General features: G+C 31.9%; 1 protein-coding gene across 1 annotated transcript; it reads left to right on the forward strand.

Moving 5' to 3' along the window:
* The first annotated feature begins 976 nt into the window (after positions 1 to 976).
* Positions 977 to 15062, forward strand: Tspan19 (tetraspanin 19). The gene is made up of 8 exons (XM_026391411.2): positions 977 to 1042; positions 1122 to 1194; positions 3852 to 3976; positions 7078 to 7152; positions 10531 to 10641; positions 12258 to 12401; positions 13303 to 13386; positions 14997 to 15062. Exons 1-8 carry the CDS (start codon positions 977 to 979, stop codon positions 15060 to 15062), a joined length of 744 nt encoding a protein of 247 aa, XP_026247196.2.
* The last annotated feature ends 1415 nt before the right edge of the window (positions 15063 to 16477 follow it).

Raw genomic sequence — 16477 nt, forward strand, 5'->3', positions numbered from 1 at the left:
AAGTAGGTAGAATCTAACATGGGCATTATTATTTTTCCACATTCCAGTACATCCTGCCACTTGCCAGAGAGATTGGTTCCTTCCTAATCAGGCACAAATAGTTTAAAATTAGAGTATTAAATCTGCTCCCATCATGTCAGTTTAGCTACTACATATATTAAAACATTGTCAACTATAATATTTTAAAAAATATGGTGCTAGTGAGCATGGAAACAATGAAGGAAAAGAGAAAAGCCAGAAACATACCCAGATTTTAAAACCTCCATGTCTAATAAACAAATCATCAAAATTCAGTGGGGTGAGTGTTGATTTTCCACAAAGAATTTAGGAAAATTGACTATCTGAAAACTAATTATTTAATGTAAACAACCGTCAGTAATTCTTTAAAACAAACTCACTGCTGTTTTGATTTAACAAATATGTTGAGTACTACTATACGTTAGACTTGGGCATTATAACTGCATCACGACCTGTTTTTCAACTTAAATATCTCTAATTCTAGATGGGAAAAGAGGTGAATGATAAAACAGAGAGAGACAAACTGGAGTTAAAGAAAGACCTCTAAGCTGAGATTTCCATGAAGAGTTTACATTATTCTGGAAAAAGGAGGGCCAAGTAGATGTGAGGGAAATCTTAGACTAAGGTTAAGAAAAGCTTCTAGCAAGGGGAACAAGGTGTATGAAGATTAAAAACAAAATAAAATATCTGAAAGTTGCAAGGTCAGTAAAGCACTGTTGACATTCTTCACAGCCTCTGCTCCAAAGCAATGCAGATACAGAAAGATGGGTACAGTCTCAAGGGACCTTCAGTACATGCTTATATTGGAACACAGGAATGTTATACTGAAAACTGGTTTAAGAAGAAAAATATGCAAATGTCATAAGTAGGCAGAATTATAAAGTTTTATTGTGGTTGAATGTTTATAGTAAACTTGTGATTATCTTTTCAGATTCACCAATTTCCAGAGAAAAGCAGAATGTTAAAGAAAAACAAAATATTAATTTTTAAGTACTTTCTTAATCTCATTAATTCAGCTTTTTTGGTAAGAATTTTCATATTTTTAATGAAGAAAATATAATACATTCATCTAGACAATTACTGAAAATATTGACTTCTTACAGATTCTTGGACTTTTATTCGTGGGATTTGGTGCATGCCTTTTATTAGATAGAAATACTTTTTTAACAGCTTTGGGTATGTATATTTTTCTTTTTCTCTTAATGAAATAAACAAGGCATTTCACTTAAAACAATTATGATGATCTATTCAGCAGGTGGCAGTATTTCTCTAACATCCATTAAATATGGCCCACCATTCCTTCTAAAGGTCTTGCCAGATGACTTCATAAGTGCCTTATTAAAAAAAAAAAGGTTTTAAATCCAGTATAAAGGAAGGGCAATTCGAGGAGGTGGGGGAACCAGGAGCTATTACTAGACAAGGGAGAGGAGGGAAAGGAAAACTGAGTTTTCTGCCAACTCTAGAATTTACAGATCTGTAGACTTGAAAAATCAACATAGTCAAATCATTTCTTTAAAATTTAATTATGAACTATTTTTACCATCACACAAATAAAATATAATATTCTCCAAATTTGAAATCATGGATGAAATAGATGAGCCTCTTTCTTTATGAAAAAAAAGTGAGATCTTTACATTGCCTTTATTTTGCCATTTTGTGATTTGTAGTGGTCACTGTAGACTGGAGTATAGGAATAAATAGGCTGTGGGTTATTTTAATATAAACATCTTCTGTTGAAGGGAAGAAATATACATTTCAAGTATTCAGTAGGCATTTATGGCTACTGGCCATCTCGTTGGACTGCACAGATAAAGAACATATCCACTCTCACAGTACCCTCTGTTGAGCAGCACTATTCATCATTAAATGAAAGGCCAAACATTCAGTATAGAGTTGACTTATTTCTTAGTGGATATCAAATAAGAAAAAAATGTAGGGAAGGAAATGCTAAATAGAAAACTTTAATATGTTATAAAGTCCTACAAAATTGAATAATCTAGCTAGCCTTAAACTATATTAAATGTCTGATATCTTTATTCTCTTATTTTTATATACTTTGCTTCTGGACAAGGCTAGTGACGTCTGAGTACATTAGCGCCTTTCCCAGAGTCACGGGGCTGTGAAGATCTTAACAACAAACTTCCATCCTTTCCATCCACACAATAATTATAATAATAGCTTCCACTTAATTAGGGTTCAGTGTGTGCCAAGCAATGGACTAAGGACCCACACAATATCTAATTTAATAATGTAGCAATTAAGGTGGAGCAAAAAGATTTTTTTCTTTTTCTTCATTGTGGAGTTGACAGATAATTCTTGTTAATCTTGGTGTATTGAGTTGTAAAAAGCTCCTGAAAAGGTAAAAATAAGTAAGGAACTTGTTCTTTTGAGTTCTATTTTTAAAATTGTGTACTCAGATCAGTTAGTGAAATGTTAATTAAGGTTTTAGGATCCGAAATTAAATACATCCAAATTAAGATCCCAAATATTGAGTCTTCCTTTATTACATATCTGCCATTTTCACTTGATTTTCCTCTTTTTAAAACACGTTTGTGCTCACCTTCCCTTCATGGTAAGCCCATTCAAAGTAAGTTCCCATTTATCTCCTGACACTGTAATAACTTCCAAGAGTCTTTTGCTCTTATCATTTCTCTCAGCTATCTTCCAAATATCACTAACATAATTCACTCAAATGCAAATTTGACCATGTAGCTTCCTTATTGAAAGCTCTTCTCTGGATCCTCATTGCCATTATTTATTCATGTGCCAAAATTTAAGCGTCTTCTACATGTCAGACACTGCCTCATATGTGGAAGATACAATCATGAACAAAAAAGATCCAGTTCCTGTCCTTGTTGAACTTCATTCAAGTGAGAAAAATTGGAAAATAGTACACAAAGTGCCCATAATTTCAGCAATGCTTCTACCACTCCAGCCTGGGTATTTTCAATTATTATTTAAAGACTATGTATGCTCAGGTATTACTTTTTCCAGTAATCTTAAACCAAACACTTTAACCTCCTTTGCTCACTGGATGATGTGTCCCTGGTGTCCAGTACAATGCTGGTGAATGTTTAGCAACTAGCTCTTGAGTAGAGAATCTTGATTCATGGCATCTGTTCATTCCCATAGTTTAAATACTCCCCCACCCCAATGTGAATTCAGTTGGCTTGTAAATTTCCTGAAAACTTAACAATTGACTTTTATGAGCCAGCACAAACTGTTCCAGGATACCCCTGCCTCCATTGTTCTTCCAGAAAAATGTAAAACTTATGTAACTCATGTATTTGTCTTCTAAGAAAAATAAATATTTGTTGTGCATTTACTGTTCTACAATCTGTGATGTACCACCACAATTCAACAGTTAGTCTGTTAGCCAGATAAATATACAGTCACTGACACTGAATATTCACAGTTAAGGAAAGAACATATTATAAATGAATTCAGGGTATATACAAGAATAAGTAACAATCAACCTATAAATATGCGTACCAAAAATTATTTTAATGAATGTATGCATGAATGAGTAAACACATGAATTTTTGAACATGCATTAGAAATGGAAGAGGTCAACCTAGAAACAATTGTCTTCTATCATAGAGTAAAATGAAGATAAAGGTAAAAAGATTTTCTGTGATTGAAGGAATTCTCTATTATGTCAGGAAAAGAAAAGAAGTTGTTGCTAAGAGTATAAATAAGAGATGCTGGAATGAGATCAAATGAGAAAAAAATCCTAGTGATTTAGTAATAGGAAAACATTGAACTGCCTTTATTATTAAATAGAAAGTAAATAAAATATCACTTCATAATAAATCATTTTGTGCTTTCCACAGATGAAAACAAACAATTCATTATATATATTTCTCAAATCTTGATTGGAATGGGATCTGCTGTTGTTCTTCTTTGTCTGTTGGGTTATTTGTCAGTTCACATCAAAATTGTATGGCTCCTAATTCTGGTATGTATTTTACTTCAATAGCCCAATTTCATGTTGTATATATTGAGTATCCAAGTTACTCATATGAGCAATTGTGATTTATGTTGCTATAGTATTTCAGTAGAGCATGACCTTGGGGGTAATCTGAATGACATTCCATGCCCAAGAAACTTCCAGGTAGATTGTTTTTTTCCACCATGGATCAGGTACCTCCATAGTTGCACTCTTAAATGTTTAATTTTCAATATACAGTCAACACTAACCCATTTCCTGGATGAAGTGCAGTTAACCAAACTTAGGAATCTGAAGACTAAAATCATAATAAAGTATATAAGAGTCAATATAAGAGTCAATGAGCAAAGTAAAGAAGGAGTAGGAGGGGGAAGAGTAGTACCAATAAAAAGGAAAGGAGGTGCGGATGGAGGAGGGAGAGGAAGAGGAGGAGGGGAAACATGTCCTCTAGTCATTATATTTTTGCCTGTCAGTGTGCCATATGGAAAGCTACCTTATAATTTAAATCCTACTTTATTATTTAACAAAGAGAAATTAACTGCTGAGAGGGACAGACTCACGGCAGTTGTCTAGCCTCTTATCTCTCTCTCTCTCTTAGCACCTAACATGGAAAGGTGAAGGATCATCAGTAGTGTACACCTGAACATGAGCCATTCACCACACATGTGGCAGGTGTGGATGACAGTTCACTTAGATGAAATACAGCTTTTAAACTTTCCTTTGAATCAAATTTGAATTTATAACCACTCTCCTATCAAGCAGATAAAGGATTCTGTTGCAGCCCTTCTTTCCATTTCCAGGAAGAATGTAGAGGTACCTTGCTTTTATGTACTGCTGAGGTCTGGTTGGTCACTCTGGACACTAGTTACCAGTCTGTACTGGTTACCACAAAAGCAAGTCTCATGGTGCCTTCAGATGTACTCCTTCTGCTGTTGGAATGGCCTGGGATGATAGCAACAGGGGGCTACTCATCCAGCATATTTCAGTGCAGGCATACCAGTGAAACCCTTTTGTGAAGGATTAGCAAATAGCCATTAGGTTCCTTCCCAGCAGGATCCCGTCCCTAGGAGAGTCACACCTCCTCAATGACATGGCAATTAATGGAATCACACCTGACCTAAGGACCAGTTACTACTTATATTTAGTAATTGCAACTTAGAGTTTTTAGACTTTTACCCTGGTCATGAACGTTTTAGTCAAGGCTGGAAATTACAGTGACATTTCCCTATAGTATCTTGCCAGGAAGATGCCAAGAAGCTGTGTGCCTATTGTTCTGGGAACCACAATTTCCAGGATCTGTTTCAGAATCTTCTTAATCTAAAAAGTGACTCCTTTCTCTTCTTATTCTCCTCCAAAGCCCAGTCTTCTTCTCAAATCTTATCTTTCTTTCCGGGATATTTAGCCTAATTTTCTGATTGGCCTTCAGATTTGGAATAGGGAAACCAGGACAGAAATGACTTGAAAGGAAAATCTTGATTTCTTTTTTCCTTTCCACAAATTACCAGTTAAGCAAGAGAAGCACACAGCCTGCTACTAGTATAATGTTGGGGATTAGGGATGATAACTAAAGGAGGAAAGTAGAACGAGAAAAAACATAAACACCCCATGTGATTTATGTATTAAGAGCATCCAAATGACAAAAGTTTTCATAGATACCCTCATAAAGATGCATGTGTATATAAGATCTGAGAGATTAAGCCCTGGAGCAAAGATACTACTGTCCCTTCTAGACACTCCATGGAAGGCTACTGCTACTTATTATCATCATGACCCTTGCTAATTCTTCTCTGAATATACCAATATTTTTCTTATGAACACATTCCTTTGAACTATTTTAATGTGCACAGTCAACTGATAAATTGTATAGGCCTAAAGACTATTCCACAACTTAAAGGGATTTTGTTTATACCTGCTCTAATTCAAGACACTAATATAATATAATCTAGTAATCTGCTCTAATCTAGCCATTTCTTAATTATTATGTACACTTTTTATTGCCTCTACCAATCTCTTTTTATCTTAATGATTATCAAGTGAGATAGTATATGTAGAATTGTAAATTTAAACTTCTCAATATATGGCAAGAAATAGTTTTATCTCTGAAATTCTGTCTCAGAAAATAAAAAATATTTATGCCAAATAGAAAATAAGGACTTGGCTACCATTACCAACCCAATTATAGATTGTATGGGTGGGCTAGAGGAACTGTCTTTAACTTTGCCTAAGAAGTTGTAAATGACAAAAAAAATGTAGGTGCATATGAGGTAGTACTGAGTTTTAGGAATCCAGATCCATATCCCTTCTTCCTATCCTCCAGTCAACCTTGGCTACCATTACTGATCCAATTATAGTAATGTAGATTATACACACACACACACACACACACAGTACATTTAGACTTGTACTTAATTGGCTAGTTTAAAGTATCAAATGTTTAAACTCTGTGAAATTAATAATATGAACAGTAAATAATTACTACTTATATTCTACCTTTTAAATATTTAGACTGCTGAATTGTAAATTATTATAAACTCTAGATTATATGTACCAATACATTCAACTCTGGTGATAAAGACTGAAGTAGCTATAGGTTTTAAGAAAGAAAACAGTCTAATTCATGTGAAAATCGTTTTATTTGAAGCTTTAATTTTTCAAAGAACTAGTTCAAGAACCCATGCAGAATTTATTGTTGCAGCTACTATTGGTGTACTTTTTACTTCATACATGGTAGAATAGTTTGCAAATTAGATCACAAGTTTAGCAGAATGATCCAATAAGTGGAGTGCCATATTTTTTAATTCCCCTTTGGAACAACTTTATTTCTGAATTAAGAGGATATCATCAACAACTCCATTAGACCAAGTAGCCTGTTTGGGTTCCCATGGAATATGATCACTTCTTTCTAGAATATTCTTATCCAGACATTAATTGATTTTTGATTGAGTCCTTATTTCAATAATTATGCCAATATTTATGAAGACAGTAAAATTTAGGGATACCTATGTATATTTTAGGCTGTATATTTCATATTATGTGTATTTTCTCATTATTATAGCATCTAAAATATAAATTAAAAACTAAACATCATCTCTGTTTTTCTTGTGTTTTAGTATGCAGTAGTGTTGTCATTGGCCTTTGGTGTCCAAGTTGTATTTTCAGCACTCATATTCACAAAGAAAGAGGAGGTATAGAAAATGAACCCTTATCAATATTCTTTTATTTGAAATATAAAGAAATTTGGGTACCTTCCATTACTGAGATATTTGAGCCTAAATTAAAAGCCAAGAAAAGAAAACTTCTTTGGGGGCAAAATATTTAGTAGAAGGACTCAAATTCTATATAGGAAGGGGGAGGGGTCAGATTGTATGGGTGGGCTAGAGGAACTTGTCTTTAACTTTGCCTAAGTAGTTGTAAATGACAAAAAAAAATGCATATGAGGTAGTACTGAGTTTTAGGAATCCAGATCCATATCCCTACTTCCCATCCTCCTCTAGTCAACCTTGACTACCATTACTGACCCAATTATAGTAATGTAGATTATACACACACACACACACACACACACACACACACACACACACACTGAGTACATTTATACTTGTACTTATTTGAAATGCAGTGATTTTTTTAAACAAGATGAACTGAAAATTCATATATCTTGCATAGATAAGATCCGAATGATATAATTGAGTTAATTAAAATGATATTTGTATTTATCAAATTAAGTTTAAAATTCATATAATAAATTATCCATAAAAACTTTATGATAAGAAAATGTATGACTGCCCACAATTACTTTTAATAATGTAAGAAATTTTAGTGTTCCAGTGCAGCTCAGATCTGTTCTTGAAGCTTGCTAGATTATCCTGTAGTCTGTATCCTGTAATGAAAAAAAAGAGCAGTTTTAAAGATCTGAGTATGATTACAGATCAACAACCTACTCACCTTGTAATTATTAACAAGTTAATAAAGCAGATACTCAAAAGTTCTCTTTCTTTCTCTTCCTTAATCTTGAAGGAGTCCCTAATTAATTCTTGTGGTTTTTAGGATCTCCCCAGGGTAACTGCCACAGTCCAACGAAACTGTTCCTGTTTCTGTATAACACCATTGTCTGTCATCTTGGTGTCTCATTACCCAACGCCTGTTATTAATGGCCTAGCACTTATAGCTTAAATTTCTTGTTTCTCATCCAAAAAGTAATGTATGTGTAAACAGTGTATGTACATGTGTGCCTGTATGCATGTGTTTATGGGGTGGGGTATGTATCAGCCATATAAGTTGGTGTTTAGAAAGTTGTTTTGGTGGCAAGACACCAGATTCCACCCAGCACAACAGCCTCATATAACCTGATCATATAACCTCAACATAACATATAAGGACTCTGATTACATAAACATAATTTATCAGAATCATACTTACTTCAATATTTTTCACATACTCACCTCTACATATAATAAAAAGAATAACTACTAATTACTATTATGCCAAAGACTGTTATAAGTACTCCATGGACATTATATTAAACTTCCTCCCAACAACAACTAGATATGCACTGTTACTCCCACTTTATAGAAGAGGACACTGAGAGGTTGAGATGAAAAATAATCATTAATGTATTTTATGACCAAATAACAGGACCTGGACTGGAGCACTTATTAATTAACCCCAGAGCTAGCAACATTGTTGATATCAACTTTTGTATTGAAAAAGTCTTATGAACTTCTAAGTTTTTTATGCCATTTGTAGTATTAACTCAGCCTTGAAGATGTAGTAGAACTTTATCAAATTGAGTATGTATAAGGTATTCTATTTACATAATAGTCACATCAATTATATGTGAAATTCTCATGTACTAACTACTCATTCATATACATTATGAATATCCCAAATAATGTTTTAGAGGCTGAATTAAGCAATACGTCCCTTTCCTCTCATCCCCAGCAACATAAAATGGAAATAAAAACTGTTCTAAATAAAAACTTAACATGAAGAATAAAATAGACTTAAAATCCCCACTTTATATTATTATAACTTCTCTGCCTTAAAGCATAGGTATATAAGTAACTGAATAAAGTTTAACTTGTATACATTTTAAAATTATTTTAATATTACCACAAGTTATTTGGTTTTCATTTTTCAAAGACAGTTAATTCAATTAAAAAATCATTAGACTAGTACTGAAATGAACAATATTAAAAGTGTCAATTCCTTTTAAAAGTGTTTCCTGCCTTTTGATATAATTAAAGGCCAAATTAGAAGTTGGCTATGAAAATCATAATTTTTAAAATGCTTATATATGTTACTCTTATCTAGATTTTTAAAGAACGATTTTACCCTATTCGGATCTGATCATTTTTTTGTGTATTATAGTGGAGAAAAAGTAAATATCTTTTCCTCACCCATTGCAAATTCATGGCTTAGACCCCTGTAATAAAAGAAAGTCTAACAAGAGAAAAGCATAACAAATTTACCGAACCAATGCTTATGGGACATGAGAATCTTCTGAAATAAAGAGCCAAAAACACAGGGAAAACTATATTTTTTTAACAGTCATGCAGAAGTGTGATTAGAGGACAAAAGGGTATTATCTAATGGTAATAACTGTGGGAAACTTAATAAGGCCTCTTTGTTCAGAGTCATCTTGGACTCTGGGTATAGACCAGGACCCCCTTGGAATGAGAGTCTTATGACCTTCTCTCAGTCGAACTAGGTCAGAAAATTTTTTTATAACTTGCTTGAGGAGAGGAAGTGGGAGAAGGTCAGAGAGTGACCTTTCTGCTTTTGCAGTTCTCTGGATTTCTTTAACTTAAAATATTCAGTATGCCAGTATGCCATACTTTGGAGTATTATGTTCTGAGCCCTTAAAGTATTATAATGGAACATATTTAAAATAGAAAAATCATAATTCTAATAAACACATTTAGTAGGTATGTCAATGATTTTATTTAACATTTCCATTAATAAAGAAAGCAATAAAATACAAAAATCAAATCAAAGGAGATGTTTTTATTGGTCATCACTTAAGAGATGCAAAACAAGCTTGGAGAGGGGAAAATTTACTGGTATTTTCTCCCTCCAAAAATCATTTTTGTTTACCTGACCAATAATAATTTGTATAACTATAGTTTTCTACAATTTACAGAGTTGTACAAGTTAAATTATAAGCCATGAATGGACAGACAGCCATCAAATTAATGAATCCTATAAGTTTGCTTGGAGAAGCCTAGTTTCCATTGAAAAGACCTTCAGTGATCATTTTTAAGTCTTTTCTAAGTCTTCCACAATTATTCATGAAAAGAAATGTATAATAAGAAATGTGGAACCCCTTGACATTCTGGAGATTAGCACATTCATTTCTCCTAATAATGAAGTTTAATATATTCTTCCTATAGATCATGAAGTGAAAGATCAAATGCTTTGACAATAAAATTTCTAAAAGGAGTTTTATGGAAAAAATCACTGAAAAAAGGTCCTCTTATTTCTGACATTGAAGACTGTTTTGAGGGGAACCATTAGGAAAAGTTTCTGTGAATTTTTTGCTTTTTAATGCGATTTTTCAACAGGTTCAACAACTATGGCATGACAAAATGGATTTAGTCATTTCTGAGTATGGATCTAAAGATAAGCCTGAAGACATACCCAAGTGGACTATTCTGAATGCCTTACAGAAAACAGTAAGATGAAATTAGTACAAAACTATTAATTGGGTATCAAAGGTGATCACTGACGTTGGGAGAGAGAAGAGGTGGGAGCAAGGGGTAGGTAGAGGAAGAAGAGCTTGTTGAATTTCATCCAAGCAAGAGAGTGAAGTGGCATTATCCTCATCATCTTGAGTTTATCCCTCTTTTGTAACTGCTTTTTTCTTCATTGATATTTAAAGTGCACTCAAACCTGTTTTCACCTGGAAAAGTGTATACATAGAAGATATGGAAAGTTTTCACTTGGGGATATAATGAGCAACTATAATGAACAAAACAGGATAGGGATGTGGCTCAGCACCTCCTGGATTCAATCATTGGTACCAAAAAGAAAAGAAAAAGAAAATAGCAAACATTTACATAGTGCCAGATCTTTTAATAAAAGCTTTGCATATATTATTGCATTTAATCCTCCCAACCCAATGAAGTAGGAAATATTATCCTGATTTTATACACGAAGAATAAAAAAATTGGGAACTACCAGAATTACACAGCTAAGATGTGACAGAGTCAAGATTAAAACCAAAGACTCTAGCACTGGATTTTGTATTCTTTACTGCTACACTCTTTGCCTCACATAAAAACAGTTATTACTTTTAGTACGTTTAATATCAAGTGCATTTTAACTCAATTGAAATTAATTATAAATGCTTTTACTCATTTTTCTCTGATGTATAAGATCTGCACCTGTGCTGATTTTTCAGGTTGCAGTAAAACCTATGATAAGTAGGAAAACCATTCTGTGTTAAGACATCACTGTTAATAAGGAGATTTCAGTTTGTAGTTCCTAGCGACAGGTATGATTGAGATATATATGTGTTTATTTTGATTAATATTTAGTAACCTAACTTTGAAGCATTAATTTAAGTCATGAAACTTTTCCTAATTGTGCAAAGATTAGGAAACACATTTAGAAAACAATAAAATACTCAGCTTTTTTTGTTATTTCCTGTGTGACAAAAATTTAAATTGATTCTTTCCGATCCATCCAATTCAACCAGGATTCCAGAATTGACACTGGAAACGAGACATTTCTTAGAAGTTTGAGCATTTCTATGACTATTTTTATTATCCTATTTTTTATTCTTTGTGGAAATTTTTCACACAGTATCAAATTGAAAGTCAATATCTCACATTAATCCTAAAAAAGTAAAAATATCCTCTCTTTTTAAATAGTCCAAACAAGTGTGACAGCAGATTTTAAATTAATATAGAGAGAAGTTCTACAGTTAGGAGCAAGATATGGCTCAAGTAATTTCCTGCAGTATAGTACATTGTGAAATGTCATTTGTGTATATATTTATCCAGTAAGTCTTCAATCTGGGAGTCCTATAATATAAAATAGACATATAATGTTATCTATCCACGCCTGCTTATATGAATCTTTAGCTCTGGCTGACAAAAACAGTATCAACACCAAACAAATTAATCAACAAAATATACTTATTTAAAAAATAAATAAACTTATTTAATTCATTACATTGCAGTGGGGAGATATATTACCTTCAAAAACACTTTAATATGCATGGAAATCATATAATTAACTGCATTTTGAATAGTTTATGCTAAAATTTATAGAGCCTTTTTTCTAGTTACAGTGTTGTGGTCAACACAATTACACAGATTGGATAAAGAATAAGAATAAAGAAACTTCAGACCAGGTTCCGTGTTCTTGCACAAATTCTACATTAAGAAAATGGTTTTGTGATGAGCCACTGAATGCAACTTACCTGGAGGTAAAAATAAGTCAAAGTTTGTCCAAGGGTGGAAAGTGTGTTTGTTGTTTGTTTTGGAAGTTCATTTAGAATTCTGAGCAAATTTTTATATAAATACCATGTTATTCATGGTGGCTACATTCTTAAATCACATTATGAAACTGAACTTGTAGTTAGGTTAGTTGTAGTATTGTTTCAGGCATATAATAAATAAATAAACTGTAAGTGATTTAAGCACTCCTTTAACTTAGGATACGATCAACCTTTCTCTTAAACAAGGCTGCAAAAGCCCTGCAGAAAGAGAAGGTACTTTTGTGAGAATCCTGGTGGATAGGATTGGTAAGGGATCAACAATACCAGAATGAAAAACACATGGTTGTTAAAAGGAGAGAACCCTCTCTTGATCACAAAAGTAATATTCAGGACAGTGATGCAGAAACAAAGTAAAAGCTCATCTAGAACAACTGGTATTAATGACATGGAATATTGATAAACCCAGGGATTCCTTTCCCAAGAACCACTAATATTTTGTATAGTTTATACATTGACTTTATACTTCTAACTTTAGTATGTATCTTTTCAATTACATAATTGATTCATGCATAAATCAAGAATTAAATATTTTAATAACTTCTATATTTGAGAAATAGTTATTTTCAGTGGTGGTATGTACCCTGATGAATTACAATAGTAGTCTGCAGAAAGCCAAACCCCTTTCCAAAACTTAATAAATTTCTGATTTTGATTTTGTGTCAATATATTAGCAACTTTAAAGTCAGCAAGTGAAGTGTTCTGCTAACAAATAAAGAAGCTCCCTAGACATTGGTAAATTATTAATTTCTATATGTCTTTTCTTCTGCTTAACAGAGTTATTAAAGCCATTTTCATCTCCAAGTTAATCTAAGTAGTTTCTTTTCCTTAGGGTTGTGGAGGTAAAATCAGCACATGGTTTGATGCTAATGCTTTAACCTTCATTGGAATTAATTTTGGACTTTTGACTTCAGAGGTGAGCTTTTGTTTATATGTTTATGGATAAAAATATTAAATATAGACTATGCATAATAGACTGCAAAACAACTTGGTGGAAAAATAGGAAAAAAGTTAATAAAATAGGAGCCAGGACCTTGTGACTCTTTATACCAAGAAGGATCCAGCTGGAAGCAATACCTTAGTCACTAGGTAGATAGAACCTGTTTAATTAGTGATCATCCTGGATGTAGTTATTTCATTATTTTGAGATACACATCTGTTCATTTATTTTCTCTTTTTCTGTATAAAATATGTTTATATGTATTTATATTGATATAAATATATGAATATATAAAGATTATAATATAATATAAATATATATAATATAAATATTTTCATATAATATAAAATTTATTTATTATAAATATCTATATTTTATTATTGGTAAGCAATATTGATAAAGGATATATAATATCTATATAATTTAAAATAAAATATATATTTAAATATATATATAATATATATATATATAGTGTACAGGAAGTAAGAGAATAAATGGACTGTTGATATGTCAAAATAATGAAATAACTTCATCCAGGATGATCACTTGTTAAACATATAAAATATATATGTAGTAAGAGTACCTTGTAAGGAGTTCTACAATTTGGCAAACTTCAGAAATCTAAGTAAATAATTACCTTTACTAAGATTTACTGTTAATGTATTCATACATTTATTCATTCAGTAAATTTGTAGGAAAGTGGAGACCTAATATATATTGTTCTATACTAGATGTTGGAAATTCAATAAGAAGAAAAATAAACACATTCCAAGGCCTGCAGGGTGCCAGTTGCAAAATTGGAATTCAAAAATACCATTCTCCAGCCTCAGTTAGGATTGAAAAGAGGAAGTGTAAGCTATGAATTCAGACAAATTATGAGTGGATAGATTATTATAGTGAGGATTACTATAGTTTTATTATAGTATTATTATACTTATCATTGGAGCAACTTTGTAATGCATACTTTGACATAGTAGAATACTGATTTTGAATCTGGTTTTATGTCTATCCACAAAACTACTGACCTAACATTACATCTCCTCAACTGGTAGCAGTTTTAATCACAGAATGATAGTAAACCAAGAGTACCATTTAAAGAATCAGGGTTAATTTCATTCTTTTAAAATTTTTTTCTCTATTGTGTTCAGACTGGTATGTTTAAGACAAGATTGAAGACGGAGATGGTATCTGTGCTTTATTTTATCTTCTATTCTTTTTACACCATTTTCCTGATGCCATACTAAAATGAAGGAGTTTTGTCAGATAAAAGACATAGAAAGATGATGAACAAAAACTAGATCAGCAGTTCATCAAGGCATCTATTCCAATGACAGTGTATATGATTAACTCTAATAGGTTTTCTATTAGTCCCCTATAGGTGAATTTGGTGAGAACTAGGCTACTCCAGAAGACTCATTCTGCAGAGTTTTTATTCACTGCCATGTGTAGCTTACTCTAAAACTTGATCACCAGATTCAAGCCCTTTTTTCTTTAAAACAGGCATTTTGGTAATTATGTAGTATCAACTTTATAAATTACTATTCTTATAGATTAAATTCTGATTTCATTGTTTCATTTTCTCCCAGGTTTTGCAAGTCTCATTCATTGTTGCTTTCCTCAGACACAAGAATAGAATTTATGCAGAAACGTGACCTCTGCATTTCAATTTGACTAGAAGAAACCAGTTAATTTTCAATATAATCATGTCATATTATTTTACTCTATTATTGTTTGGATATGTATCCCTCAAAGGATTATAGACTATGTTAAAGACTTTGTTCACAATTGGTAGCTCTCTTGGGAGGAGATAGAACGTTTAAGAGGTGAAGCTACTAAGAGGTTTTCTGGTCACTGAAGGCATGTCCTTGAAGTAGATATTGGAATCTCAGCCTCTTCATATGGCATTCTTTCATGTCTCAGACTCAAAATGAACTTTACTATACCACGTGGTCCCCACCAAAGGCTAAAATATAATGGGACTAATTGGTTATGGACTAAAATCTTTGAAACCATGAGCTGAAATGGAATTTTTCTTATATTTTCTCAGGTATATGTCATGGTAACAAAAAGCTATATTATATGTAATATGGAATTATTGAACATGTATAATAAAAATTAATGAAATTTAAAATTTTTCCACAAAATGATATTTTTGATAAATTTATCATAAAAAATTGGATAAATTTTTCTATTTAGCACTTTATCTTATGTAGTGAAGTTTCACCATATAATTTGTATTTTTATATGTAGAAAATATACCTATATGGTGTTTGGAAAATGATAAATAAGTATTTGTAACATGTAAGCATTTGCAAATCTTAAGAAAAAAACACTGATTTATACAAGAATGTAAAGAAAAATTGAAAATCCTAATTAAATCTTTATTTTGAATTAATCATTTATTTTCCTTTTCTGATAATGCTTACAACTAGATTATAAACTTAACATTAGAGATATGGTGGTAATAATATAATATCAAAATAACTGTATTTTAAAATTAAAACTAAAATTATTTTTAACTAATACATAGAAACATAAAAATTGTACATGTTAATGCAAAGCTAATGATTGATAGCAATGGAAATAGTGAATTGTTAATTATAGCAAAAACAATATATTCTAAATGATCACTGAAATTTCATGTCCTTTGTTGCCTCCTCCTTTCTTCCCTTTCTTCCTAATTTTTTCAATGCATGTGTACATGGTTTTCTGAAGGATAAAAATAACCAGTTTGTCCTATTTTCCTAATAATATATGAGAAGAAATATATGAGTTTCTTGAAAACTAAAAAGTTCTTTACAGATATGACATACTACCATTGTTGTCTTTAAGGGTAAAAGGCTATCTTGACCTTGAAAAGATAGATTCATTGATGTTCCAACTCATATAGATGGTCATTTTTATTTGCTAATTTAATTAAATCTTCTTTCATCCATCTATTCAACACATTGCAAATTTTCAGATACTATGGCCTTCTAGAGATTAGCACAAAATAAATAGAATAATCATTTGCTCTAGAGTAATCTCATTCAGATTTAAGGATGTTCAATGACATACTCTATTCTTT

Source organism: Urocitellus parryii, chromosome 5 (genome assembly GCF_045843805.1).
Source record: "Urocitellus parryii isolate mUroPar1 chromosome 5, mUroPar1.hap1, whole genome shotgun sequence".
Lineage (NCBI taxonomy): Eukaryota > Metazoa > Chordata > Mammalia > Rodentia > Sciuridae > Urocitellus > Urocitellus parryii.